Source organism: Salarias fasciatus (genome assembly GCF_902148845.1).
Source record: "Salarias fasciatus chromosome 7 unlocalized genomic scaffold, fSalaFa1.1 super_scaffold_4, whole genome shotgun sequence".
Classification (NCBI taxonomy): domain Eukaryota; kingdom Metazoa; phylum Chordata; class Actinopteri; order Blenniiformes; family Blenniidae; genus Salarias; species Salarias fasciatus.
Genome location: NW_021941229.1, coordinates 26263135 through 26289395, shown reverse-complemented (window position 1 = coordinate 26289395; position 26261 = coordinate 26263135). Strand labels below are relative to the sequence as shown.

Genomic DNA, 26261 nt, shown 5'->3' with positions numbered 1-26261 from the left:
AAGTCTATTCGGGATTTGTTAGTCGTGTTTTTATTGGAGTTGTGTTCTACAATGGGGCGCTGCACTGGTGTTTCGGATTAAATAGTCCCCATGTTACCTGGTGACCCTTTCCTTCTGTAGATGTTAAAAACATGACAGAAATTCCGTATAACCACATTTACAATCATTTTTTAAACCTTTTCTGAGTCTTATTCGAACTTATGCCGTTAGGTGCAGTGACAATGGACACAAGGTAGCCCGGCACCAGTTCACAGGGGAACCAGTTAATCTGAAACACACAAGTCAGTACACGTGACTTATTTTAATAAGTTCATTTTTAAATGAATGACCTGAAAATCCATCAGCAGAGACTCAGTGGACACAAAACTCAGGACTCACCAGCCAATGAACATCCGTTTAATGCCACATCCAGTTATGAAGGTGGAATCTTATCGATGGACTGATTTTAAAACTAATGTCGTTCATATGAGGGACAGATTAATGCTGCTGTAACTCAAACAGCCACTAGATGGCAGTAAAACCGCTTCTCCAGATCTACAGTACAACTTCATTAAATCATTAAACCTTTTTTCTGAAAGTTTTGAGTGAAATAGATATTTGTGTTTGTGTATGTATTTGAAATATTTGTAATGGTATTTTTTTTTTATAAATCCACAAATGTTCTAGAAATGTTTTTTAAGAAATTGTGATATCATTTTTTTTCTCATTTGCAAAAATATATTGTACATTGTATTCATACAAACCAGATTTATCAAGTTTAATACAAGCTACAAGAAAACAAACTGGATGCAAACAGTGAAAAAGTTTTGTGACTTTTATTAAGAAAACAAAACCATTGGACATGATAAAAACCAAGCACTACTGATGGAATAAATAAGTCAAACCAAACCATAAATCTGTACAAGATCTAAAGAAATAAAACAAAAAAAACCAAAAATGGTCCCAAGAAAAAAAAAAATCCAAAGATTTAACATGTCACAGCTCTTTTTTTGTTTGTTTTTCTCTTAAAACACATTTATGAGCAAACTATAAGCGACTGGCTCGACGGGGTGAGAAGCTACAACAGAAGTGAGCGGACGTGAAGCCGTTTAGAAGTTCCAGCCGGACTGGGAATGAGGTATATGCTAACCGTCCTCTGGAGCGTCGGCCCGAGGTCGGGACGTCAGAATCCACGCCGGGAAAGTTCAAGTAAAAAAAAAAAAAAAAAAAAAACGAATCTGCGCAGGAACCCGGAGCGCCGGCCCGTTTCCTAGAAGCTACACGAACATCTGCAGGTCACACGAAGCACCGGTGCAGCTCCAGGACCGAACCCGACGCAGGAAACTTCACGTGTTTCTGGAACGTGTGGAAAATTCACTGGATTCGTCCCCCGTCGGCGGCAGGTTCACGGCGCCCTCCGGAGGCCGCCTGACTGACGGCGGCAGCAACGCGGGGAGGGTGGGAACGTGGAGACGCAGCGCCGTCTGCTTTTTCAAAACTCAAATCCAACATTTTAAAAGAGATCAGCTACAATCATGATGGAAAAACGGAACTTTTCTGCTGTTCGACGCTTTGAGACGCGTCTGTGAGAAACAGATCAGATCTGATGGGAGGAAACAACTAAAGAAACAAGTCGACTTCAGGCGAACCAGGAAGTCAGAAATAATCAAGAGGTGGAAGTGATGGAGATCAAGGTTTCCAGGAAGAGGAGCTTGGTGTTAGTGTTTGGATTCCAGTCTACAGCCGAGTTCAGGGAGATTTCTGAGAGAGAAGAGTATTTAACTCCAGGAGTCAAAGTTTTTATCCTGATCCCAGCAACAGAACACGTGAACTTCATTTTAACTTCTAGGACTCATTAAAAAAAAAAGAAAAAAAAAAGAAGCTAGTTTTCATTTTACTCTTGAAACTGGATTCTGTTAAAAAAAACTTCCTTTGAAGTTGAAATAGAAAGATGTGATTTTGAGTATTTCAAAGACGTCTTATAAAAAGAAAATAGAGAACGTTAGAAAAAGTTTCATTTTTTTCATCGAACGTTGATTTAAAAATCAATGTTAAAACATCAAGAGTGAAAAAACAAAAACTGTTACGACGGATACATTAAAAGAGTCAATATTAAGAAGAAAGATTAGATTTTAACAATAATTTTGAAATGTGAGGATTTCGATTCCAAAATCTAATTTTTTTCCAAAATAATGATAAAAACCAAACGGATGGATTTGTGTGGGTTTTTCACTTGACTTTAGGTTTTTAATTTAAACCAAAAATCCTCAATTATCTAAATGTTTTGTTGAAATAAATCTATCAAACTCTACCAGATTTAATTTCAACATTTTCTGAAAAAAGCTGAATTCAGGATGAAAACTCGAACGTTCCATTAAGTAAAATTAAAATTTCACCTTTTAGCAGCAAATAGTCCCAGTTTCACAACTGGGTCGTTTCAGAGGAAGAAGAACAGCCGGAGCGTCAGATTTCTCACTTTTCTCTCAGAAATATTCCTCGAAATGTGGAAAAACTGTTCCTTTCAAAGAAATAGAAAAATAAAGAAGAAGTGACAATAAGGCGAAACAAAACGAGAAACAAACATGGCACCGAAAGTGTGATTCAAACCTGTTTGACCTAAACTGGGTCGGCCCCGGACGGGCCCCGGACGGGCCCCGGACGGGCCCCGGACCGGCCCCGGACCGGCCCCGGACCGGCCCCGGACCGGCCCCGGACGGGCCCCGGACCGGCCCCGGATCGGGGCCGGGGCCTCCCGTTCTACGCTAGCTTACGTCTGTCTTCACGGAACCATCGGGGAGTTTGTGTCTCGACCACGATAAGAACCAACAGACAACACCGAGGGTTTTTTTTTAAAGGTCGGATTGACGACGCAACGGAATCGTCAAGAACAAGTCAAACCTCCGAACTGAGTCCATCTGAAAGACCAAACAAGTCGAGACGTTTGACGGGAACGGTTCAGTTCATTCCCCCCTCGTGTTGTTCTGTTGCTCGTTACCGTGGCGACGCCGCGAGTCCGCCCGTCTGCGGACCACAGACCTGTTCACGTTGAAAACACGAATGGAGAACCTTCCATATGGGTGGGGGGGGGGGGAAACAGAACTTCCACTACAGCAGCAAATCTATCTGTGATCGATTGTGACAACCTTAACAGTGCATTGACCCTCCTGAGAAAGAAACCCTAAACTTTTCCTAAACAAATGGAGAACGTCAGGCCGACGGGAGGCGGACCGGGGGGGCCGGCCCGCTCTCCCCTGGTTCTGAACGCAGGTCGGCAACCGGGTCGATGTGGGCGGGTGGCTCCGCCCCCCTGGTCAGGGAGGGGAGGGGGGGAGGGCGCTTCTCTTGGCATTAGTGAAAAGGAGGACTGGAAGGAAGCACGGAGGAGGGGGGAGGTGAACAGAGGTAACAGCCACTCTCCATCTCACTGGGCAGAGCGGAGTGGGGGGGGACTGGAGTGTCCATTAGCCCTACAGGTATCTAGAGTTAATGGGGTGGGGGGAGGGGCGGGGGGGGGGGGGCGACTCGGCCCACAAACTTCTTAACTCTCCTCGAAGTCCTGAGACGAGGACTCAAGTTTGCTCTTCTTGCTGGGCGGGGCCTCCTCCTCCAGGTCCTGGAAAACAAACACATCGGGACCGGAATCAGACACCGGAACATTCCGGAACGTTCAGGAATGTTCGGGTCGAAGCAGGAAGTCAAGTTTTCAAAGTCCCGCTGTCAGAATGTCGAGTGTGTCGTCGGAATGCTGGAATCGATGTGATCAGTCGGATCGTTGGGAGCGTGACCGGAATGTTCCGGGCACGGTCGGACCGGTCAAAGTGTAGTGGGAACGCCGGGACCACGGTGGGAATGTTCAGTGTCGTCTGGAGTTTGGAGTCAAACCGTGCCGCTGGGATTCGGTTGGTCGGCGACCACAGCGGCAAGTTTGTTAACGTTTGCTCTGGAACGTCAGGAACCCCAGTCAGAAAGTCGTCTCATGGAACGATGCAAGCGTCGCCGGATCTCCGGATCCCTGGGTCAGTGGACCGATGGCGGATCATCGGATCCCCGGTTGGGTTCTGTGCCACCGTGTCCCTACCTGAGTGGCTTTGCTGTCCGAGTCCTTGTCCCCGGAGGACAGACCGTCCCTCTTGGCACTTGGTGCTCGCTCTGAGGTCTCTGATGAGGCGACGGTCTTCCCTGAAACATCGGAACGGAGAAAGACGTCAGGAAGTCCTCCGAGTCGTCCACCCGGAGGAGAAACTGCAGGTCTGGAGATGCCGTGTGGCCGTGTGGAGGAACTGCAGTCCTCCACAGCTCCTCTTTACCCCAGACCCCTGGAACAAATGCCCCAGGAAGGGCAGTTTTCCTGTCTGTTCTAGATCCTACAAACCGTTTTATTTTATTTTCTTAATCATGAGATTCATTTAGACTCAGAACAGATGAAGGCTCCAACTCGGACACTGAGAAGCGGTTCGTCCTGAAGACGAAGATCAGAGAGGAAGACACTGAAGCAGGAAACGGTTCTGCTCTGATCACAAACACCGACAAAACGCTGTGTGTGTGGCGGTGTGACACACACACACACACACACCGCCATGGCGCAGCTCAAATGAAACGCTGTGCAGCAAAACATGTGGCGCTCTGACAGCGTCCCAACAGCGAACGCGCCGAGGCGTTAAGCTCCGCCCAGCTCCGCCCGGCGCCGCCCGGTCCGCCGGCCGCTCACCTCGCTTGCCGTCCGGACTGGACTCGCTCTTGGCCTCGCTGCCTTCGCGGTGCGTCACGCTCTGGTTCTCCGGGGCGGGGCTGGTGCTGCAGCTGTTCTCCTGCTTCACCGGGGACGAGTCGGCTATGGAGCTCTGGTTACTGTTGTCATCTGAGGCAACACACACACACACACACACACACACACACACTTTGAGAGGAGACACACACCTGAGTGGAGACCAGCTGCCATGAGGACGGTTCAGCCAGCAGGTCGACGTGTTTACAGATAGTCAGGAAACGTTCAGGTTTCTCTCCATTTAACCACAAACGGAAATTCGGAGACCTTTAAATCAACATCTAGACATAGATTAAAATAAAAGACTTCTGCAGAGCAGTGTGATTAAACTACTAAAACTGTCCTCAAAAACAAAAAGGTGTCTACAAAAACTGTTTCAATAGCAAATACATTGAATTCTTTGTTAAAAAAGTTTGGAGGAAAATATTGAAATGAAATGTTTCTTTGTCACAAAAGAAAAAAAACCTTCAGTGTTCATGAAATCGGAAGAAACTGAACTTTGTGCTTGTTGCATATTTTAAATTCAGGAAACCGCAGTGTGTTAGGAGTTCTGGATCCGGACACACTGCTGCTGTCTGGTGCTTTCAGTCATCAGGTTCTTCTCCAACACTGCTGTCAGTGACTGAAGTGAGAATACAGCCAGGAGACGGCTGGATTTACACATTTCACACTGAAATAATCCCAGACGCTCTGAACTGATCGCACGGTGATGATTCTCATAGAGAAGCTAATGCTAACGCACATGCTAAACACGACGCCGGCGATCAACCACGATGCAATGCCACTGGACCCACTTGTTGGTACGAGTCGAGCCGCCATTTTTAAAATGCGGATGAGGAGCAAATCCAGCAGCAGCTGGACGGAGCGACCTGTCGCCATGGCGACCCCTCCCACCCCGAGGCGGAGCTCTGTAGTGATGGGGAGCCGAGCTGTGTGGGGACTGTGTGTGTAGCGGCAATCAAGAGAGAACCTAACGCTAATGCTAACGCTAATGCTAACGCCGGTGGTTTCACGTCTGTGCTGGAAGCTGTGATCGTCTGAAGAAACGAAACATTTCAGCTGCAGTGTGAGGCTCTCCTCCGGACCTCATGGTCACTGTGTGTGTGTGTGTGTGTGTGTGTGTGTGTGTGTGTGTGCGTGCCCACCGTGCATGTCCATCATCCCCGGAGAGGAGCTGTTCTCCGGAGTGGTCAGCTCGGAGCCGTACTTCTCGTCTTTGCCCTTCTTCTTGTTTTTGTTTTTCTGAAACAGAAAAGCGTTTTGTGGTCAGACGAGTCACGCTCACACCCGTCTCCACAGCTCACAGTGCTCTTTCTCTCGCCCCGCCGTGATGCGTTCAAGGTCCCACCAAATAAATCAGAATAAAGACAACGCCTCCATCAGGACAGGGACTCGAACCCAGGTCCCAGAGTCCCGTGACAGTGAGGAAGACGCTGGACTCACGTCGTCTGATTTGGGCTCCGTCACCGGGACCCATTTGTAGATACGAAGAGACGTGTCTCCGACCGTCACCCACTTCTTCTCCCTGAAGACGGACAGAAAACGGAAAATTAAATTAATAAATCTAAATAGATAAATCCAGAAAAGGTCTGGAAGAAAAACAAACTCAACTTTTCCAACATGATTTTTAAAGACACAAATTTACACTTTTAGAAAACAAACTGAAATAGGGACGTTCAATTAATCCACCACATTTTAGGGAACGTTTTCCACTCTTGTTTCAGAGAAGTTTTAAACGCGGCAACATTTTGAAAATGATGCAGATTTCACGTGGAGCCACTAGTGGGAGCCGTCGGTCGGATCCAGAGATAGTTGATGCTGCAGAGAATCAAGACATCGTGGAACGATGGAAACTTTTCTGAACTGTGAATGGGAAAAAACAACTTTGTTTGCACTGGAGATGTTGTCATGGAAACGGGGGCCTCAGGAAAAAAGTTCAAGATTTCAAAATAAATGTAACACCGAGTGGACATCGTGAATAATAATCCAAAATTTAAGTTGCAAAATGCCAGAAAAGTTCAAACTTTTTTTCTTTATATTTGACCTACATCAAATGTAAATTTGTGTTTCCAGTGTTTTGTTTCTGTTCTATGGAGCTTTTTCAGTCTGTAATATAAAAATCTATTAAATGAAATCAATGTCTGAAAACCGCAGTGAACAAAGATCTGATTAAATTTGATTTTGAACTGTAATTACTGGATGTACCAATCAATGGATCTTTATTTTGAAGTATAAAATAACTTTCAAACTTCAGACAAACACTCAAAAAAGTTTGAAATTAGTTTTAAAGTGTCTTAAATGTGTCCGTTTATCCTCAGGAGCAATTTAATCGTTATAAAACAGTTATTTATTCAGCGTGAACCTGAGTGGAGAAACTTCAGTATTTTTGGTATTTGTGAATTAAAAAGGAAAAGTCATCTTAAAGACCTTCATGTAATTTAAATTCCACTTTGAGGTTATTTATGAGTTTTATCGTTTTAAAATGTGAGTAAACAAGCTTGAAAAGGTCAAAGAAGACATCCTGAATATTGATGATATCTACCTTACCGGAGACATTCGGACAGTTTTATGAGTTTAAAGCATAAGAACTTTGAGGTTTTCGTCCAGTTTTGGGGTAAAAACAGTAACTTTGAGCGGGGGGGTGTTCGATTTCCCCACCGGACAAAACAAAGGAATGAGCCGTTCTGCCGGCGGGCGGCTGTTCGCGGCGGGGCCGGGGAGCGGGGCGTCTTTCTGGGTGAAAGTGTGGAAAAAGAGCGGAGTGAGGAGAGGAGAGGAGAGGATGTGTTTCTGAGGAGTTTGGAGATAAAGACTGAGTCACTCCGTGTTCAGCCATGCACCGCTTCCCTCCTCCCAACCCCCACCGAGCCTCGTCTGCGCTCCAGCCCGGAGGGACGCTCTCAGCGCCCAATTTAAACCTCCGCTCGGCCCGCGGCGGCTCCGGCGGAGCGGCTCCGGGGCTGCGGGGGACCGGAGCGCCGCGGCCCGGGCCGCCCGCGGCGCTCCGGGCGGCTGGGAGCCGCCGCCGCCGCCGCTGCCGCCCGCGTGAGGAGCCTCGGCGGCGGCAGCAATGGCTTCATGTGACTGCACCGAAATGGCTTCTGGTCCAGCCCTCCGCCGCCGAGAGCCGCGGACACCGGCTCCGGGACCGGGCCCCGCGGGACCCCCCGCCGCGCGTGACCCCGGTCCGACACCCGGAGCTGCCCGGAGCCTTTTCCCCGTCGTTTCATCCGCCTTCCCCGTCCCTGCTCCGCGCTCTCCTCCCCCAGCGAGCCGCTCTGTCCCCGGTTAGATAACAGCCCGGCTCCCCGCTCCCTCGCTCACCATTTCCGGACCTTCTCGATCGCGGCCATGACCCTCTTGATGTCATCCTTGGCCCTGCTGCGGGTCTCCGCTCGGACCGACCTGCCCGACATGACCGCGGTGGAGGAAGAGTCGAAAGCTCGCCGGCGGTTCAGACACAATGAGCGGAGCGGAGCGGAGCGCACGGAGGAGCGCACACAGCGGCCAGGGCGCATGCGCAGAGGGGGAGGAGGGGGGCCGCCGGCTGCAGCTGCATGACGAGGAGGAGGAGGAGGAGGAGGAGGAGAACACCTCCCCACTGAGAACCAGAGAACAAAGAGGCTCCAGAGGGCCTCCTCTTCCTCCTCTCCTTCTTTTCTTCCCTTCTTTACGCCTCTCCTCCTCTTCTCTCCTCCTTTGTGCCTCCCTTCCTCCTTTTCTGCTCTCACACCGACAGGCACTTAAAAAAAAAACTCCCATTTCAATCTGTTTTTAAAACAGAATTAAAAGTATTTTCTTTTCATTTCATCACTTTGATTCTGTATTTTCAAAGTTATTTTAAGCCTTTGTTTTTCCAGATGTTGTGTTGTATTTGGCGCTATTAAATAAAGCTGAATTGAATATAATTATACATACTTTTAGAATTCCTTCAAGTCTCCTTCAGGCTATTTTCTTTCTTCATAATATATTTACAAATTTCCTTTTTTATCTTTTCACATCTGACTGAATTACTTTTTTTGTTTTATTAGTTATTTTAGGTGTTGAATTTCAATGTGTTAATGTACTCTAGTCGTAATGTTTTATAGTCACTTTAATTCTTCATATTTCAGTGAGTTTAGTTTCATTTTAGAAGCTTTAAACCTTCAGATGTTCAGATTTATAGTTTGTTTTTTTCGTTCTCATCAGTTTGAGTGTGAGATTTCCGAGTGTCCCTGAACGCAGCGCGTGCTACGTCATGAGTGTGCGTCTGGTTCCCATGCTGTGCGCAGGATGAGCTAACACGGTGCAACTGTGACACATTTCAGCGTTTAAACCGTTGAGTCCAGCGTTCAGGGAGAGTTCGGCGCGTGTTTCCGGAGCAGCGGGACTCCAGCTGCCGCCTGACAGAGTTCTGCCGCCGCTGGAGGCTGATTTCTGCACAGTTACAGCTTCCAGGATGAATGAAGAAGGTGCGCTGAGTCAGGTGTTGCGTGTTCAGCTGTTATTTGTAGGAGATATTTTGGTGTTATTCATAATGTCTTCTTGTGTGCGGATCAGAGCTGGTGGAGTACTTCAGGGCTCAGATGAGGAAAGACCCGGACATGGCCTCAGCTGTGGCCGCGATCCGGACTCTGCTGGAGTTCCTCAAGAGAGACAAAGGTGGGTCAAACACCGGTGTTTCGGATCAACTGGTCCCCCTGCTAACTGGAGACAGACTTCCTGGAGCATCCTCTGTTCATTACTGACACCAGCAGAGGTTAAAAACCCCGACAGCGGGGACAGGCTGTCCTCTGGGGACCTCCTGTCCTCTGACAGTGAGGACAACCTGTCCACTGACAGCGGGGAGCGTTCATACTGTCATGGAAAAACCTGGAAAAGTTTAGGTTTTTATGTTGTGTTGAAAGATTTGGAAAAGTCCTGGAAATGAAGATGACATATTGACAGCTGGGACAGATATAACAATGACGTTTATTATTATTTCTCAGACATAATCATTCAGTGTCGGTGTTAATGTTTCTCGACAAATACGCTGCACGTCCAACTACGGTCTGTTAGCTTGAGCGGCATCAACACAGAGTTTAAATATACATATCAAGAACGGACATGATGAAAACTGTGAATCAGATTAGCTGGGAAGTGCTGAGGAAGCTGTCCGTAAAATTCAACATTCCCAGCACGACAGGCTGCGACTGTTCGCCACTTACAGTAGAAACCAGGAAATATCCACTGCGTCTGCTTCACTGTCAGAGTTTATGGACGCCCATTAAAAAAAAATCAGATCTAATGAAGCTGCAGCAGCTCCTGATGCTCTAACATCACTAAATCTACCAGTTTGATCTGACCTGTCAGAGAAAAGAGGACCTCAAGACCTGGAGAGGAAATCACTGAGAGGCCTGGAGAGATGAAGCTCTAAGCCGACATTACAGGCTTTACTGAGACGTCATCGACGTTTAAAAGCGAGTTCAGCACAGTGAGACGTCTGTTCAGGCTTCAGTCATTCATGGTTTGTTTCTGGAGAGGAGTTTGAGCTTGTTTCAGATGCAGTGATGCATCTTAACTCCTCGGAGTTGCAGGGAATGAACTCGCTGGTCTGGACAGGATGTTTGTTTCTTGGCTGGATCAGAGTGTTAAAGCTGGTTGTGGTGGTGGGGGGGGGGTCCTCTGCGCCCCTCCAGGTGAGACCATCCTGGGTCTGAGGGAGAGTCTGACCTGGGCCACGGACTGCCTGACCGGGGAGGACTCGTCCGTGGCCGTGTCCTCCGGGGGGGAGCTGTTCCTGCGCTTCATCAGCCTCACGTCTCTGGAGCACCAGGTGAGCGGCGGGTGACGGGGGTCAGTGACCGGGACCGGGACCAGGACCTGAACTGTGTGTGTGTGTGTGTGTTCAGGATCTGTCCCGCTGTAAGAAGGTGATGGAGGAGCGAGGAGAGCTGTTTCTGGAGAAGATCTCCATGTCCCGGACCAAAGTAGCCAAACTGTGTCACACCTTCATCAAAGACGGCGCCGTGAGTCTCCTCCTCTTCATCACCCCTCCTCCTCCTCTTCCTCTCATCCCTCCTTCATCTCACTACAGTATTTCTCCTCCTTTTCTTCTCTCTGTAGAAAATCTTGACTCACTCGTTCTCCAGAGTCGTTCTTCGGGTTCTGGAAAAAGCCGCCGCAGAGAAGAAGCGTTTCTCCGTCTACGTGACGGAGTCGCAGCCGGACTCAGCCGGGTGAGGAGGGGGGGTCGGGGGGGAGGAGGGGTGTTTCCCTCCATCAGAGGCTCACTCAGTGTGTCTCCAGGCGGCAGATGGCGGAGGCTCTGAGGAAGCTGGGCGTCCCGGTGACCGTGGTGCTGGACGCGGCTGTGGGGTGACGAACCGGCGTTTAGCTCAGCGGCGTCCGGGAGCTCTGCTGCACCCGTCCTCCATCCTGTCCTCTGTCTGCCCCGTCCTCAGGTACGTCCTGGAGAAGGTGGACCTGGTGATCGTCGGAGCGGAAGGAGTCGTGGAAAGCGGGGGCATCATCAACAAGGTGGGGCTTCAGCGTTTAGCCCCGCCCACACACCTGCCTCACCCAATCAGCAGTTTCTGAAGCTTCAGACTCGTCATGAGTTAAAACAAAGCGGTGTTGCTCTTGATAATGTTCTGCAATAATGTTAGAAGAGTGTCGTGGTTTAATGACTGAGGCCGAGTTGTCGTTGGATCAGAGTTTTATTGGTTCTTTCGTGATCTGGTTCTAACCCCGCCCCCTCAGATCGGGACCTATCAGCTGGCGCTCTGCTCCAAAGCTCACAACAAGCCGTTCTACGTGGTGGCCGAGAGCTTCAAGTTCGTGCGTCTCTACCCGCTGAACCAGCAGGACGTCCCCGATAAGTTCAAGGTGAGAGTCCGGCGAGCGGCGCGGAAAGGGGCGTGGCCACGGGTCGCCCCTCCCCTCTTCAGACGTTCCTCACCGCTCCGTCTCGCCCGCAGTACAAAGCCGACACGCTGAAGACGGTGCAGAACCTGTCGGAGGAGCATCCCATGATCGACTACACGCCGCCGTCCCTCATCACCCTGCTCTTCACCGACCTGGGCGTCCTCACGCCGTCCGCCGTCAGCGACGAGCTCATCAAGCTGTACCTATGACCCCGACAATAAAAGCGGCTAACTGTCCTGCGGTGTGGCGCCCACTCCTTTCTCGAAGTCGTCCTCGCTGATCCGGCCTTTCTTCAGCTTCTTCAGGAGACGCGTGTCCTCCAGCAGCTCCGTCAGGTCGTCCTCGTCCAGGTCGGAGCCCTGCGGGGGACGGACAGGTTAGCTCCGCCCGCCGCTCGCGGCCCGACGGGCGAGCGAATGGAACGCACCTCGTGGTGTTTCCTCTTGGCCTCCGCCTTCCTCCGCCGCTCCTTCCTGCTCTTCTGTTTGGACCAAGACGTGTTCTTGACCGGTGCCTTCCTGGGGGGCGGAGCCTGCTCGCGCTCCCGCAGCGCCTTCTGCCGCTGCTTCTCGCGGTTCTTGTCCTTGTAGCGGATCGTGTCCGTGTCCACGTCCGTCTGCACGAAGTCCGGGAACGACTTCCCCCGCAGCTCCGGCATCTTCGGCAGGCGGAGGAGGGCGAAGCCGCGGGCGAGCGAGGCGAAGTCCAGGTCTGGAGAGAGAGAGGGGGAAGATCAGCTGATCCAGACCCGACAGACAGAACCGGCTGCATCCGGACGGCTCCTGACCTTTGACCCTGAAGATGAGGCTGCACTCGTGCTTGGCGTAGGCCTGGACGTACGAGACGAAGGCCCGCATGCCTCTCTCGAACACGGCGCGGTCGGCCAGAGACAAGGCCTTGACTTTGGGCAGCACGTCCACCACGTCGCTCACCGGCGCCATCTTCTGCAGCGGACACTGGGAAACGGGACATCGAGGGACCGAACGCCCCGTTTCAACCCCGTTCACCAAATACATCAAGCTAGTAGCTGCATTAGCTAACGTCAAACGACCACAGCGACCTGGAGCGCCAACGACAGACAATCTTCCCAAACCAACGAAAACTAAGTGGAGGTTGAGTTTCCACCTTCTGGTTGATGGACAGGAAGTTGACGTAGGATTCCTCCATCGGCAGCAGGAAGACCAGCGCGTTGCCGTGGTTACCGATCCGCGCCGTCCGGCCACATCGATGGACGAAGGCGCTGAGACGCAAGGAGACGAGACGGATTTGAAAAATCTGGACTTCAAGCTTCAGGAATCCAAGAGTTTAACAAGTCACATTTCGACAGTTTTGCTCCAAACCAAACACCCAGCTGTTCGGTCTCAGTGCTCCAGCTAGCATGCTAGCCGGTTAGCCTCCGCCGGGTCCAGCAGCGGCGCCGGTTCTGCTCACCTGGCGCTGCTGGGCGGGTCGTACTGCAGCACCCAGTGGACGTCGGGGATGTCGATGCCTCGGGCCATGACGTCGGTACACACCAGGATCCCACTGACAACACACACACACACACACACACATTAAACCAGGCCCTGCGACACACACACACGCTCCCGTCCTCAGCCCTCACCTGGTCAGGCCCCGGAAGTCTGCGAAGATGCTGTTCCGCTTGTGCTTCATCTTGCCGTGGATGCAGCGGACGCTGGTTTTCTTCACCAGCACCTCCAGCGCCCGGCCGTAGTACTCCACACACGCACAGGTGCTGAGGGAGCAGAGAGCCGTGAGGTGGGGGGGGGGGGGGTTCAGGCGCCCCCCCACCCTCTTCCTGGACGTACCTGAAGAAGACCAGCAGCTTCTGGTGTTTGTGCTGCCTCAGAAACGCCACCAGATTGTTGAACTTGTCCTCCGACCGGCACACCTGGAGGAGGAGCCGAGGCAGTGAGGACAGGCGGGCGCCCGGCGGCCGGCGGACGGCGCGCCCCTCACCATGTAGCAGTTGGAGAGCCTGGAGGGGGTCTTCTGGGCGGCGGCGGCGGCGGCGAGGCCTTTCTCCTTGACGGTGATCCGGACCGGGTTCCTCAGTCCGGCTCGGACCAGTTTCTCCAGCTCCTGGGTCTGAGTGGCGGAAAACAAGCCGGTGCGCCGCTGCTTGGGAAGGTAGCTGAGGATGGAGTTCAGGCTGCACACACACACACACACACACACACTCTGCAGTTCAGCATGTAATGTGGCTCTTCAGTCGTCCCGCCCCCTCCCCCGCCCCCCACCTGGCCTCGAAGCCCATGTCCAGCAGCCGGTCGGCCTCGTCCAGCACCAGCACGTCCAGACTGCGCACCGCGGCGGCCAGGTCCAGGCCGTCCTCCTTCCTCCGGAACATGTCCTCCAGGCGGCCGGGCGTGGCGACCACGATGTTGGCCCTGAGACGGCGGCAGGACGACAGCCGGCTCACCGTCAGGGTCACTACAGATTTATTTCACTCTCGTACCGGAGCCGACGGACGGCGGACCCTCACCCTCGATCCTTCAGCTTCTCCACGTCCTCGATGGGGTTGCTGCCGCCGATCAGCAGGATCTGCCTGCAGAGCAGCAGAAAGAGCCGCTTCAGGATCAGCTGTGACCGGATTTCTTCAAAGTGCCGCGTCGCGTCACGGAGGGTCCCCCCGGTTCCTCCAGGATTTCACCTTCCACTCACGTGAACTGCGGGAACTTGTTGAGGAAGTGCTGCATGACCTCGCTGATCTGCAGGGCCAGTTCTCTGGTGGGGGTGATGATCAGGGCGCCCACCTGAAGGGAACGACACGGGTGAGGAGAGCCGGGGCCTGAAGGCGTCGCATCAACACGTCAGATCAAAAAATAAACTCAGAATCTGAGAAATATGAATCAACACAATGAAAAAGCTTCAAATGATCAAAAAAAAAAAAGAAAAATAGATACAAAAATAATCAGGAAATGCCACATGAATTCAGAAAAATGTGGAAAAAAGTAGAAGTTAAAAAGTGACGTGACATTTATTCAGTCACGCCTGGAGAAACTCGAACCAAAGCGACTCACCTGCATCTTCTTCAGTTTCTCCTCTCGCTTCAGGAGCAGCTCGATGATCGGGATCACAAACGCCAGCGTTTTCCCGCTGCCCGTCACCTGAAATCCAACTTTCCAGCTCAGACAGAAGCTGGCCGACAGGGAGCCTCGGCTCTTCACAGACTCTTATTTTCTCTGTATCGAAGCTGCTCAGAGAGAAAACCCTGGCTGGGCTCACATTCCTCTTCAATGCTGAATAAAAGTTAATTCAACTTTTAAATGAAAATGTAAACGCCTAATAAAGTGGTCCGTTTACTCTCATTCTAAAACATAATTAAAGTCGACACATAAACCTACTATTCTTCCTTCACTTTATTCACTTCATTCCAGTCGTTCTGCGCTGGTTTTCTCGCCATGACTCAATATTCCAAGATGACGAGTTCAAGACGATTTATTTAACAGAGCCTTGGAAGAAATGGGTGTAATAACAGCGGATGGAAGGAGACTTTAAAAAGTTGATAAAGAAATTAAAAGCTGGCACTGGGTTTTGTTTACTTCCGGAAGACGTAAGTACGTCGCCTCCGCCCCGTCCAATCAGAACGCGTCGCACCCCCAGAGGTTAGTGTTTCCGTGTGATGACAAATATTTACTTTGATGAAGGTGCAGCTTTGTTTTCATACTGATCTTTGTTCTTATCACTGTTCAGAAATGTGTGTTGTTTTTCTTAATTTGTAAAGCGCTGCAGAAATAACGTTTGCTTTGATCTGATGGATGTTTCCGGTTTAAACTCGGGACTTGAGGTGAGGACAGACTCACCGCTTCAGCAGCCACGTCCTTGTTGCCGATGAAGAGCGGGATGCACGCGGACTGGCGGCAGAAACGGGAGAAAGAAAGCACGTGAGAACCCGGGACGAGCCACGGCTCGTGAGCGTTTCCCGTCCGGCGGGTTACCTGAACGGGCGTCATGTGGCTGAACCGCAGCTCGGAGAGCGTCAGCAGGACGTCCTCGTGGAGCTTCACAGGTAAACTGTCCCACGTGCCTTCCGTCGTGTTGTCCATCGCGACAAGGAACCGTGAAAACCGACGGTTTCAGCAGGAGGTTCAGCTTCACGTCCGCCGCCACGCGCGTCTCCTCCGCTCCGTCGATGTTTACACGCCGGGTGGGAACCAAAGCGCAGCAGCTCCGTGGTTCCGCTTCACCGTTCAGCTCTAATCTTTTCTTTTCCATTTCGTCTTGATGAAGTTAAATAAATAAAAATAAATACAATGTTGTGCATTCGATTATAAATACAAATATGTTTATTACAACAATATTATATAGTGACAAATTACTTCTTCAAAAAAAGTAACTAAGTTCGTAATTTAAAATATTCTTAAAGCGATACTTAAACATTTTGGCAAATTGGCCCGTTTAGCGCAATTCATTAGTCATTTCGAACAGTATACTGACTTTTTTTGTGAGGGCGAGCTGTTGTTTATTCAGAGTTGAGTCGGGGAAGGTTTTCAGGACGGACACAATGGAAGTGGGTGGTATTTTGGTTCCCCCTCGTCAAACTCATCAAATACACAATATAACAACCCCAAAACGCTTTGGTGGGCAAATTATAATCCGCACATTCACTACGCTGTGAAGTATTAATGCAAAATTATGAGATTGAGTTGTTTATGCGAAGATTGCTAAGACGGAACTACTTGTCTGGTCGTAGTGATTTCAAAAGAAAAAGTAGTTCCCAGTATTTGCTTCAGTGTCGTAACGCTACAATATTATTTGTTGGTGTTCCACGGCGTAGTGAATGTGCGGATTATAATTTGCCCACCAAAGTGTTTTGGGGTTGTTGGATTGTGTATTTGATGAGTTTGACGAGGGGGAACCAAAATACCATCCACTTCCATTGTGTCCGTCCCGAAAACCTTCCCCGACTCGCCTCTGAATAAACAACAGCTCGCCCTCACAAAAAAAGTAAGTATACTGTTCGAAATGACTAAATAAATGGGCCAATTTGCCAAAATGTTGAAGTATCGCTTTAAGTGCAACTAATTACTAGGCAACAGAACTATTTACTTTAAAGCGACACTAAGGAACTTTTCAACCTTAATAAAACATTTTAATATCTTTTGTGATGATACATCGACTTACAACGAGTTGAATGACCCCTCTGTCACGGGCTGAGGGCGTCAGTATTGCTTTCACTTGGACTAAGAAACTGTGAGGAGGGTGGTAGGAACCCTGCACACGGCATGCGTCACATTATGATATAACATCGTTTAGCCACCATTAGATCTATTACCTCGTCGCTATCCGTCCTTCACACAGCCACTGGAAACAAATGCAGGCGAGTTCAGTCCTACAGCGCGCCAACCGGAGCAGCATTTTATGACGCCACGCACTAGTCCTCATGGGAACTGTAGTATTTGTTCAGGCAAAACACTACCGCTTTTGTCCACTGGCGCCGCCAAAATCAACGGAAACTGAAAGTTCCTTAGTGTTGCTTTAACAAAACGTGTTTAAATATGTCAAAAAATCTAGATCCCTTCTTATGGAACTTTAACATACATGTTAAGTTATTTATTAAGCAGAACATATGATTAACGAAATAAATGGAAACTTGACAGAACAAAGTACAAACAGGAAACACTAAATTACCATCAACACTACATTATGAGACAAGATACCAATCAAATTTGATTTGTAGCTGCAATTAACATAACGTATGTGAAATTATAATAAAATAAAAAGATGTCAATACATTCTGTACTTACATTTAAAAGCTGCCTTTGAATGATCAGGGCTCTATGGCTGTCTGTCACGTCACGTGACATTTCGCAACATTTCGTTCCTTCTTTCTGTATGATGACATAATGGTGAACTTTTCTGAGGACTTTGCAACAATGTATCGGTTTTTACATGACATCATGTCATTTGACCTAGATATGCAAATTAGCTCATGATGAACACACTTCATGCTCCTCAGCTGGACTCTGAAATCAGTGAATCACAGTTCTGGAATGTCAGACAGTAACGATGTTCTAACGTAGGAAAAAAGTAATTAGATTACTTGTTACCAAAAACAGTGTTGTCTTTTTTTTTAAAACAATAAAAATACTAACGAGTCTTTAATTTTGGTGGATTTATACGTCAAAATGAAGAAATGTTCAATTCCCAGCATATTTTTATGAACTTTTTTAGAACTAAAAAAAGTTTCCAAGACATAATTAAACCATTTATCAGTTGTGATCGGAGAGTTTCAGGAAGCTGTAAAGACGTGCAGACGTCCGCGTGGTCGTACAGAATATCGGCTTTATTATCAAACCCGGGGCTTTTTTCCTTCCACAGACAAACATTCTACATTTGTACAGATCCATTGAGCAGTTTTTTTTTTTTTATTGAAATCACAAAAGAAGAAAAAACAGTGTCGACAGCAGCCGAGCCGCCCGAGCCCGTCAGAACCGGAGCGCGCTCGCCCACGTGCGGCCTCCAAGTGCGTGCACGTGACCGGACGCACTCCACCAAGCAAAGAAAATAAAGCAAACGGCTGAAATCGTATACAATCGTATAATTTAAAATCCCCGACGACCAAATAGAACTAGAGTAAGAAGCCACTAAAGCACACAGCAGTCATTGGGAATCGAACCGCGAACCCGCCCTTCGGGAGTGCAGGTGGGCGGCTTCCAGGGCGGCTCTGGGATCCTCGTCGCTGTGAACCTCCACCCCGCTGCTTCTCTCTTCTCGCTTTAAATTTCACTTTGAATCTTAACAAGTCTGCAGTTTCTCCAGAATGTGTCTGGTTTGGACAGAAGAGTGAAAAACGAACCCGCAACAAACCAATCTGACAAGAAGAAAGAAAGAAAGAACAGGGCTTTTCCCAAACATTTACAAAGAAGAGGAACCAAATGTGTAACAGGAAAATAAAACTTTACTGAAAAAAACTGCCAGTCTCATCTTCAGTGGAGAGAAAGTCTCGGTGGGGTGGAGACAGAAAAAAAAAAAAAAAAAAAAACAGTAGTGGAGGACACAGACGGGGAGGAGGGGGACGGTAAACGGCGTTACACCACTCGTCGCACTTCAAAAAACCTCTTCAGGTAGTAAATCTGTCCGAGCGTCATGGCCACCAGAACCAGAGCTTCGAAGAACGACCACAGCACCACCCGGCTGTTCGTGTTGTCGTTGACTGGAGGAGGAGGAGGAGGAGGAGGAGGAGGAGGAGGAAGAGGAAGAGCGTTAGTGAATGTCATGAACTCCAATTCCAACCAAAACAAATCAACATGAAGGTGAAGCAGTCAGGATCTCGGCTCTCTGGTAACTCCAGCATTACCAGGTTCCACCACTGGGTGGTGTGATGAGTCATTTCCACGGTGTGTACTCACTGGCTCTGTGTATCCTCTCCCTGACCTCCATGTACTCCTGCTCGTGCTTCACGGCCGTCATGGCGACCGCCAGCTCGTTGATCATCTCCTCCAGCTTGTTCTGGTGAGCTGAAACGCAGAAGAGAGCGCCGGTCAGAGGAAGTCTGGACTCCAGTCCACCACAAGAACCTTCAACATCCCGGAGCTCTGAGGAGAGGCAGGCTGAGCTGCAGAGCCCTGAACTCTGACCTGACCTGATCCCTGACTGATCAGGAGGCTGAGGAGGAACATGAGGAACTGGTCTGACACTGGAGCAGGTTTATGGTGGACTCGGTCTGGAACCTGAAGCTCTGCAGCTCAAACTGGACCTTCACACCTGGTCTGGTTGATGCTGGGTTTAATGATCAAACCACACAGGCATTCCTATGGGACCCGGAGTGGGGGCGGGGCTGTGGGAGCAGGGGGCGGGGCCTTCAGAGCGACAGCAGCAGCACTCAGGACAGAAATGGGGAAACGTTGCGGATCTTAAAACTAATATTTTAACACCAAAAGCTACATTGACATAAACAATACTGTATTTTTTTTATATCAACTTTCAGGGGAATGTTGACATATCGGAAGTTTTGTTTTGGATGAGCTCCCCGCCCCACTGAGGAGCACCTACGTTGCGCCCCGGCATTTCACAAAGTTTTCTGGAAACATCCACATGGCGACGACGGAGGCAGAGTCTTGTTTTCAGTGGCTCTCGGACCCCCGACAGGGCTCCCATCAAAACGCCGTGGCGTGGGCGGGGCTTGCTTCACGCTGCCGGCCGGCCGGCCGGCCCGCCTCATGCTGCTCATGCTCCGACAGCGTCGCACTGCCTCAACACTTCCTGGGTCTTCGGTGGATTCTAATCCTGAAAACACTGACGCTGCTGCTGCAGTTCTGGCTTCATTCCAACTCCAACCTCGTCTGACTCTAGAACCCCACGTGCACGAGCTCGATGCAACACATGCACTCGCTTCACTCCCACACAGTGAGGCCGTCTCATCCAGACGCCTGGTGAAGTGGTGCGGGCCTGTCATTAGTCCAAACTGATCAAACACCACAGGCGGGTTAGAGGACACTCAAACTCCACCCACGCCTCCCGGCGAAGATGTTGGCACGCTGCGGTTCGGGGGCCAAACTGACTCTGAAATGTCCCGTTTAAAGGGGCTTGAATGAGTCTGGCGCCGTCTGGTGGCTGCTGGGATTATGACAGGAACAATGGAGGCGACGTGAAACGTCTCTCCAGACGGCGCCGCTTTATGCGTTCACGTAAAAACACTGGGACTGAGCAGAGCGAGGACGGCGTCCTCGTCCTGGGGAGTCACGAAACACACAATGCCAACATTTTCCCAGCAGGCCGAGCTGCAAACAGCAGTGAGTGAAAGGCCGCCCTGTGCCTACCATCCCAGCTGTCGGCACCTAGAGTCCCCGAGCCGAGGGACGGACAGGGAGAGACAGAGAATGAATGAACAGAGGGAAGAGAGGAAGCCGCTCCGTCAGAGGGACGGACGCCGCCCTGCGTCGCGCTCCTACCTTCCGTCTCCATGTCCTGGCCTTTGGGCGCCTCGCCGATGTCGATGGTGAACATGACGATCTTGGGCGTCATGGTGGACATCTTGTTGCTGAAGCAGAACTTGTAGGTCCCGTCCATGTGCGCCGCCACCGAGTATTTCCCGCTGGACTCCCGGTCCCCTTTGTAGATCTGCTTCCCGTCCGGACCGGTGATCTGCAGGGCGGAAGCAGCACAGTCAGGGCAGAGCCGGGCGGTCATGTGACCGAGCTTCCCGATCGATCAGCGATCAGACGGAATGTCCGCCAGACGGGTCTCATCGAGAACAGGAGACGCAGCGTGAAGCATCATTTTTCTGTGGAACGGAAACGAGCGCCGATGGAAGTCAAACGTTTTTCAAAATAAAGCTCAACGCAGACGAACAGATATAACACTTTTGTAAACACTTTTTGAAATTCTACAATCGATATGGAAAAAGAAAAACTTTTCCTTTAATGGTTGAGCTCTATTTCACTGTCATTTATAATTTTCCATTCCTAGTACTGTTGATCTTATTTAATCTGCTTTAACTGATGTTAATACAAAGTTTACTCTGTAGTTTTCAGTACAGACGCTGTCGAAGTTCTTAGAAAAACGTGAATAAAACGGAGATATGACGACATGAAAAGCTGAAGGCTGTCGGTGATAATCACCATTAATGGAGGCTGTCAAGACATTTTTTTAAAATCATGATTAATCACGGAATTAAGATCAGAGCTCAAAGAAAAGGAAATAATAAAACTTGGGAGCTCAGACAGTTCTGAATCTGAAGTCGTTTTACTGTCACTGGGATGCCCTGTGCAGTCCAGGTGCTTTATGGGAGTTTGTTTTTTCAGCCCTGTGCAGACCAGGTCCATTATTTATATTTGAATGATATCCTGTGGGGTCCAAGACCAAGATCATGCATGTTGTTCTGATAATTGTTGGAGTAATTTGTGAAGGTGTGTTCAGGCGAACCAGGCTGAACAGGTTCTAGTTTCCATCAGTGTTAAATCATCCCTCCTGATCCGAGCCGTGGCCGAGGAGAGCCCTGAGAACAACCTTCAACCCTCCAGCTGCTCAGGTCACACGAGGAGCGTCCGGCCCAGAGGGAGCCGCTCCTACGCCCCCATTCTCAGAACCACTTCACCCAGCGTCTAACCTTCTCTGAAACAGTCCTGCATTCCACTTCACAATCAGGAATTCACAGGTTCGATTCCCACAGTGGACAAGTCACCCTGAGCATGACCTTTGACCTCCATCCGCATCCTCGGAGTGTCATAACGTGGCTGCATATGGTGAAATGTGGAGAAACGACTTTGCTTCAGGGGATTAGGACAGAATGATTAGTAACTAGTTTAGTTTAAAACCGGTGCTGAAAAATGAATAAATCCTCCTGAAAGGCGCAGAAGCAACGACACATCTGTGACATAATGTCCAGTCTGTCAGTCCTCCAGCTCTGGATGTGGATATTTTCACGCTAATCTCTTTTACATTCAATTGCAGCAAAACCAATCAGATTGTTTTCATTACACTGATGAAAATATCTTGCAGTACAAACTTTTAAGTACACTGACAAAAAAACCTAAATCATGGATCAAACTAACATAAAGCAAGTCCAAGAGTTTACGGTCATCCTCCCTCTTTATTCTATTGGTGTGTGTGTGTGTGTGTGTGTGTGTGTGTGTGTGTGTGTGTGTGTGTATGAAAGGTTGAGCTGCAGCTTGAACCATCTATAACACAGAAAGGAAACTTACTAAACGAGTGAATAAAAGCCTGGAACAGAAGCCAAACTAACTCATCACAGCCAAATAAATGACAGCGGAGGAGAAATCAATGCTTCCTGAAACGAGTCTGAGGACGGAGAACAAGTCGCGGCTGTGAAACATTACTCCGATTCATCCACAAGGCTTCAGGTTCTCCCTTTAAAGGAAAAACTTCTGCTTCATCTGTGCACTTTGTGCCTTTGAACATTCTGGACCTCTAATTAATGAGCAGATCTTACGCACAGCCATTATTTGTGTGACTGACATCAGACTTTCTTTGGGAAGGCAAAGAAAGAGTCAAAACCAACTAAAAATAAAAACAGATCGCCGTGGAAACTTTTCCATTTCATAACTTAAACCTCATTTTGTTCCTTGAATTATGATCTTTTCTGCTGGAACATCCCCTTTTTTTGCTGTGTTTTGAAATCTGAATTGAGTGTTGTCATTAATGTGGGTTGTCTTATGGTACTATATCCCTGACATGACATGTCCAGAGTGGACAATTGCATTCAAAGTGAGGTTTGGGATCTCATTTGTTCTAATTGATAAATAAATTAACCAGCACAGGATGGGATGAATGCAGAGATCAGAAAAACATATGGCAGCACACAAGAGTCACAACCTCTTCGTTTCAACTAATATCAGCAAATCAAAACGTCGAGAAAGACCGAACCAGGCTGAAGTTAAGGGGAATTAAATATGAAGAGTCCTGAAGGCTGTCAATAATTAATTTCATTTATGGTGAGCGGCTCATCCTGAACCACTTCCTGATTCATAATTCAACCCGAGCCGCTGCACAGATCTGTAACCAAGAGAGTCAAATTAATACATCTCTCTTGTTCCTTTGTCAGGATTAAAGTACAAAACGCCTAAAATAAACGAGGTAACGTGTATAAAAAGCTGAACGCGGCTGTCTGGCTGTAAAGCTGACGCTACGCAGACCGAGCTAATGGCTAATGCTAGCCGCTGTTAGCCGTTAGCCCAGTCTGGCTGACGGCTCTATGCTAGCGGCTAAAGCTAGCGCTAGCGGAGGCCCTCCGCTGCAGGAGCCGTCATCCAGCACCGGGAAACCAAAACCGGGTTTAAATCATTTCGGCGACACTTCACCTCCACGTCGATGTCCAGGAAGCCCCCCTCCGCCACCTCGAACATGAGGCCCATCTTGGTGCCGGAGTTGACCCGCTCGTAGAAGCACTCCTCGGCATGGGCGTCTATGCTAACGAAGTAGCCGGACGCGGTGGCGGACAGGACGGCCAGCAGGACGACGAGCTCCGACGCGGTGAACATGTTTGCGGGGGAGATGCACGGAGGCTCGGACGGGGTGCTCCGCTTCGGTAGCTTTCGGCAGGGGGTGGCTCTGCGGGTGAAGTGAAGCCGGAGAGAAGCCGCACCGACCTCGGCTGCTCCAACTGTTCTGCGACTGCCACGTACGGGCTTCCGACACGGCGAGCGGCGAGGGACAAACTCAGAGAGGCGCAACGCGAAGCGGCGGAAAGGCCGGACAGGGACGAGGGGAGCCGCTTTCACTCCCGCAGAAACATGAGCTCCACAACGGGATCAGGGGCGTGAAACGAGGGAGGAAGGGGCAACACTGCAAAGCTCTAAAGACGAAAAACAAAAAAAAATACAGAAAAATAATCAAAAATCTAGTACAAAAACTGGGCCAAACTTGACTTGAACATCATCATACAGGCATGGGAAGCACGAACAGTGAAGCACCTCAAGACTGAGTGAAAACCAAGACCAGAGCACTCCAAGATAAGAGCAGATCAAAAATGGGGAACAAAGATATTTTAATAAAAACAAAAAATAAAAAATCCGTCCATTTTCGAACCCATTTGTCCTTTTCGGGGTCACAGGTTGCTGGAGCCAGTCCCAGCTTTGTACAAGTGAGGACGGGGTTCTGTTTCGATTTTATATTTGTTTATTTATTTATTTGATTGGGACAGTGCATGTTAATGAACATACATACATAAAAAACATGAATGTAAACATGCCAGATTATAGCCGAGGGCTAATTTCCATCTGTTGTCCCAAAGGGCGGGGTCACACAAGGGCCATACAAGGACAAGGACTATAACAAAATTACATGGAAATTGCACATTCTTCACATTTGCACACTTCACGTAATTACACACAGTTCACAAATGCACACTTTCCTATATTGCACAGCACGAGACCTATTGCCTACGAACACTGCGCATTTTGCACATTTGCACATTAACCATCAACTGCACATGCAAACTTGGCACAATCATATTTTGTAGTAGGCAAGCACGCCCCGTTCACACTCACGCATTCATAAAGGTTTTGTCACTAGGAAGTCATTTATAAAACATCACTTCTATAAATGAGTACAGACTTGGTTTGCCCATAGCCAGCGTTTGACCTGAGCCTTAAATGAGCTGAATGTGGGACGTCCACCTTAGACAGACAAAACATTCTGACCGAAGGTTGTCCGTCTGTAAGGGATCAACAGGTCTCCTCTTGTTGTGGCTCCCGTAGTCCTGTCTAAGTTGTCTTTATGTTTAACAAACTCCTTTAGCAGCGGTGGGGCAAGGGAGTGTAAGACCTTACAGAGCAGACAGACTCTTTTAAGATTATCCGTGGAATTGAAGTCTAATAGTTTGTGCTTTTTCAGAACATGACAGTGGTGGTGGGAAATGGGCTTTTTATCAAGTATTTTTAAACTTCTTTTGTAGAGATTTTCAATTGTTTTAAGCGTTGCTGGACAAGCTAGGGACCAAGAAGTCAAACAATAATCTATGTGAGAAATAATCATTGAATAAAAATAGGGTTTAGCAACATTTATATTTAAATTATTTCAAATTTGGCTAAAATTTCGATGATTAAATTTCATAACTTTGGAAACTTTCTTTTCATGGTTCCTGAAGGACAGTGTTGGATCTAAAGTTACTCTGAGATATTTAAACCCTGAAACCACATCAACGTCTACTCCATTTAGTGAGACACTTGGTTTGTTTCCTTCAGTGGGGCGTTTGGAGAAATACATACAGACAGTTTTTGTGGTGTTCAACAGTAGGCATGAGTCCTGGAGCCAGTCATGTACAGCCGATAAAGCGGCTGTAGGTTCTTTGGCAGCCTGGTGAAAGCTTTTCCCCTGGACAGTTCTGTCACAGGACCAGCAGAGACAGATGATCACCCACAACTCGGAGCAATAGAGTCACCAGAGAGCCTGATATGCACACACACACACACACACACACACACACACACACACACACACACAAAGAACATGCAAACACGTGAGCCTGGCCTGCCAGACTGACTTCATGTGTTACACACATATAAAGACATGTTTCCCCGTGTTTCCCTGAGCATGGAGAGACAAACACGAACACAAACACTCAGAAGCGCCCAGGCTCCGGCCGTTACTTTAACCCAGAACCTTCTTGCTGTGAGTCCATAGTGCTAATCACTACGTTGCCATGCAGCCCTTAAAAAACAGAACAAAATTAATATTAAGATTAAAAAATTTTTTCTAAAAAAGACAGAAAAGGACTAAAGAATATTAAAACAAAGAAAATGTTTGCCCCCTAGAACGACAGTCCCTATAAATCTGCCTGTTGGTCCTTTCTTATACTTTCTTCCTTGCTTTTGTTCATCTCTGAGTCTGGTTCTGCTGAAAGCCTCCTCTGAGTCTAGTTCTACATTTCCCTTTCTGTTCAACAGTTTTTCTTTTTCACCTTCTCCCACACTTATTCATGTTTAATTGTTCAAAAGAGGGAAAGAAACGACTTGAATAAAGAAGACAGAAACAAAGGACATGACATGAACGGGTTTTTAAAAATTAAATGAAGGAATACAATATCACAGACACCAAAAAAAGTTTAGATAATACATTTCTTAGAATTAATCAGTTTTTGTTTCGTTTGCAGCGAAGCGGCTCGGCGAACTCTCCGAAGACGTTCGGCGAACTTCGGCTTCGCTCGTGGGATCGTAAAACCCGCCTC

General features: G+C 48.7%; 4 protein-coding genes across 4 annotated transcripts; 1 reads left to right on the top strand and 3 right to left on the bottom strand.

Moving 5' to 3' along the window:
- Positions 1-996: 996 nt before the first annotated feature.
- Positions 997-8254, bottom strand: bcl7a (BAF chromatin remodeling complex subunit BCL7A). The gene is made up of 6 exons (XM_030085118.1): positions 8069-8254; positions 6188-6269; positions 5890-5986; positions 4688-4837; positions 4058-4158; positions 997-3592 (listed from the first exon to the last, which is right to left on the bottom strand). Exons 1-6 carry the CDS (start codon positions 8158-8160, stop codon positions 3518-3520), a joined length of 597 nt encoding a protein of 198 aa, XP_029940978.1. The 5' UTR covers positions 8161-8254; the 3' UTR covers positions 997-3517.
- A 693-nt stretch (positions 8255-8947) lies between these two features.
- Positions 8948-11838, top strand: eif2b1 (eukaryotic translation initiation factor 2B, subunit 1 alpha). Its single transcript, XM_030085116.1, has 9 exons — positions 8948-9195; positions 9284-9385; positions 10402-10538; positions 10615-10731; positions 10829-10941; positions 11012-11080; positions 11167-11242; positions 11465-11590; positions 11683-11838. Exons 1-9 carry the CDS (start codon positions 9183-9185, stop codon positions 11836-11838), a joined length of 909 nt encoding a protein of 302 aa, XP_029940976.1. The 5' UTR covers positions 8948-9182.
- On the bottom strand, positions 11827-15749 carry ddx55 (DEAD (Asp-Glu-Ala-Asp) box polypeptide 55). The gene is made up of 14 exons (XM_030085111.1): positions 15571-15749; positions 15436-15486; positions 14653-14739; positions 14294-14385; positions 14115-14177; positions 13870-14019; positions 13589-13781; positions 13438-13520; positions 13233-13364; positions 13061-13153; positions 12755-12869; positions 12417-12585; positions 12057-12340; positions 11827-11988 (listed from the first exon to the last, which is right to left on the bottom strand). The coding sequence occupies exons 1-14, from the start codon at positions 15676-15678 to the stop codon at positions 11857-11859; spliced, it is 1752 nt and encodes a 583-aa protein (XP_029940971.1). The 5' UTR covers positions 15679-15749; the 3' UTR covers positions 11827-11856.
- A 2151-nt stretch (positions 15750-17900) lies between these two features.
- Positions 17901-23732, bottom strand: tmed2 (transmembrane p24 trafficking protein 2). Its single transcript, XM_030085117.1, has 4 exons — positions 23395-23732; positions 20527-20719; positions 18985-19092; positions 17901-18788 (listed from the first exon to the last, which is right to left on the bottom strand). The coding sequence occupies exons 1-4, from the start codon at positions 23572-23574 to the stop codon at positions 18664-18666; spliced, it is 606 nt and encodes a 201-aa protein (XP_029940977.1). The 5' UTR covers positions 23575-23732; the 3' UTR covers positions 17901-18663.
- Positions 23733-26261: the final 2529 nt, after the last annotated feature.

Coding starts and splice junctions, on each gene's coding strand:
- eif2b1 (XM_030085116.1), top strand. Junction 9,386..10,401: donor GTTCCTCAAGAGAGACAAAG/GTGGGTCAAACA, acceptor GCGCCCCTCCAG/GTGAGACCATCCTGGGTCTG. Junction 11,243..11,464: donor GCGGGGGCATCATCAACAAG/GTGGGGCTTCAG, acceptor CCGCCCCCTCAG/ATCGGGACCTATCAGCTGGC.
- tmed2 (XM_030085117.1), bottom strand. CDS start 23,574: ATGTTCACCGCGTCGGAGCTCGTCGTCCTGCTGGCCGTCCTGTCCGCC. Junction 20,720..23,394: donor TCCTGGACATCGACGTGGAG/GTGAAGTGTCGC, acceptor TCCGCCCTGCAG/ATCACCGGTCCGGACGGGAA. Junction 19,093..20,526: donor CCAGGACATGGAGACGGAAG/GTAGGAGCGCGA, acceptor TCTGCGTTTCAG/CTCACCAGAACAAGCTGGAG.
- ddx55 (XM_030085111.1), bottom strand. CDS start 15,678: ATGGACAACACGACGGAAGGCACGTGGGACAGTTTACCTGTGAAGCTC. Junction 15,487..15,570: donor GCCACATGACGCCCGTTCAG/GTAACCCGCCGG, acceptor TTCTGCCGCCAG/TCCGCGTGCATCCCGCTCTT. Junction 12,341..12,416: donor CCTCATCTTCAGGGTCAAAG/GTCAGGAGCCGT, acceptor CTCTCTCTCCAG/ACCTGGACTTCGCCTCGCTC.
- bcl7a (XM_030085118.1), bottom strand. CDS start 8,160: ATGTCGGGCAGGTCGGTCCGAGCGGAGACCCGCAGCAGGGCCAAGGAT. Junction 5,987..6,187: donor CGGAGCCCAAATCAGACGAC/GTGAGTCCAGCG, acceptor TTTCTGTTTCAG/AAAAACAAAAACAAGAAGAA. Junction 4,159..4,687: donor CAGTCCGGACGGCAAGCGAG/GTGAGCGGCCGG, acceptor CCGATGTTTCAG/GGAAGACCGTCGCCTCATCA.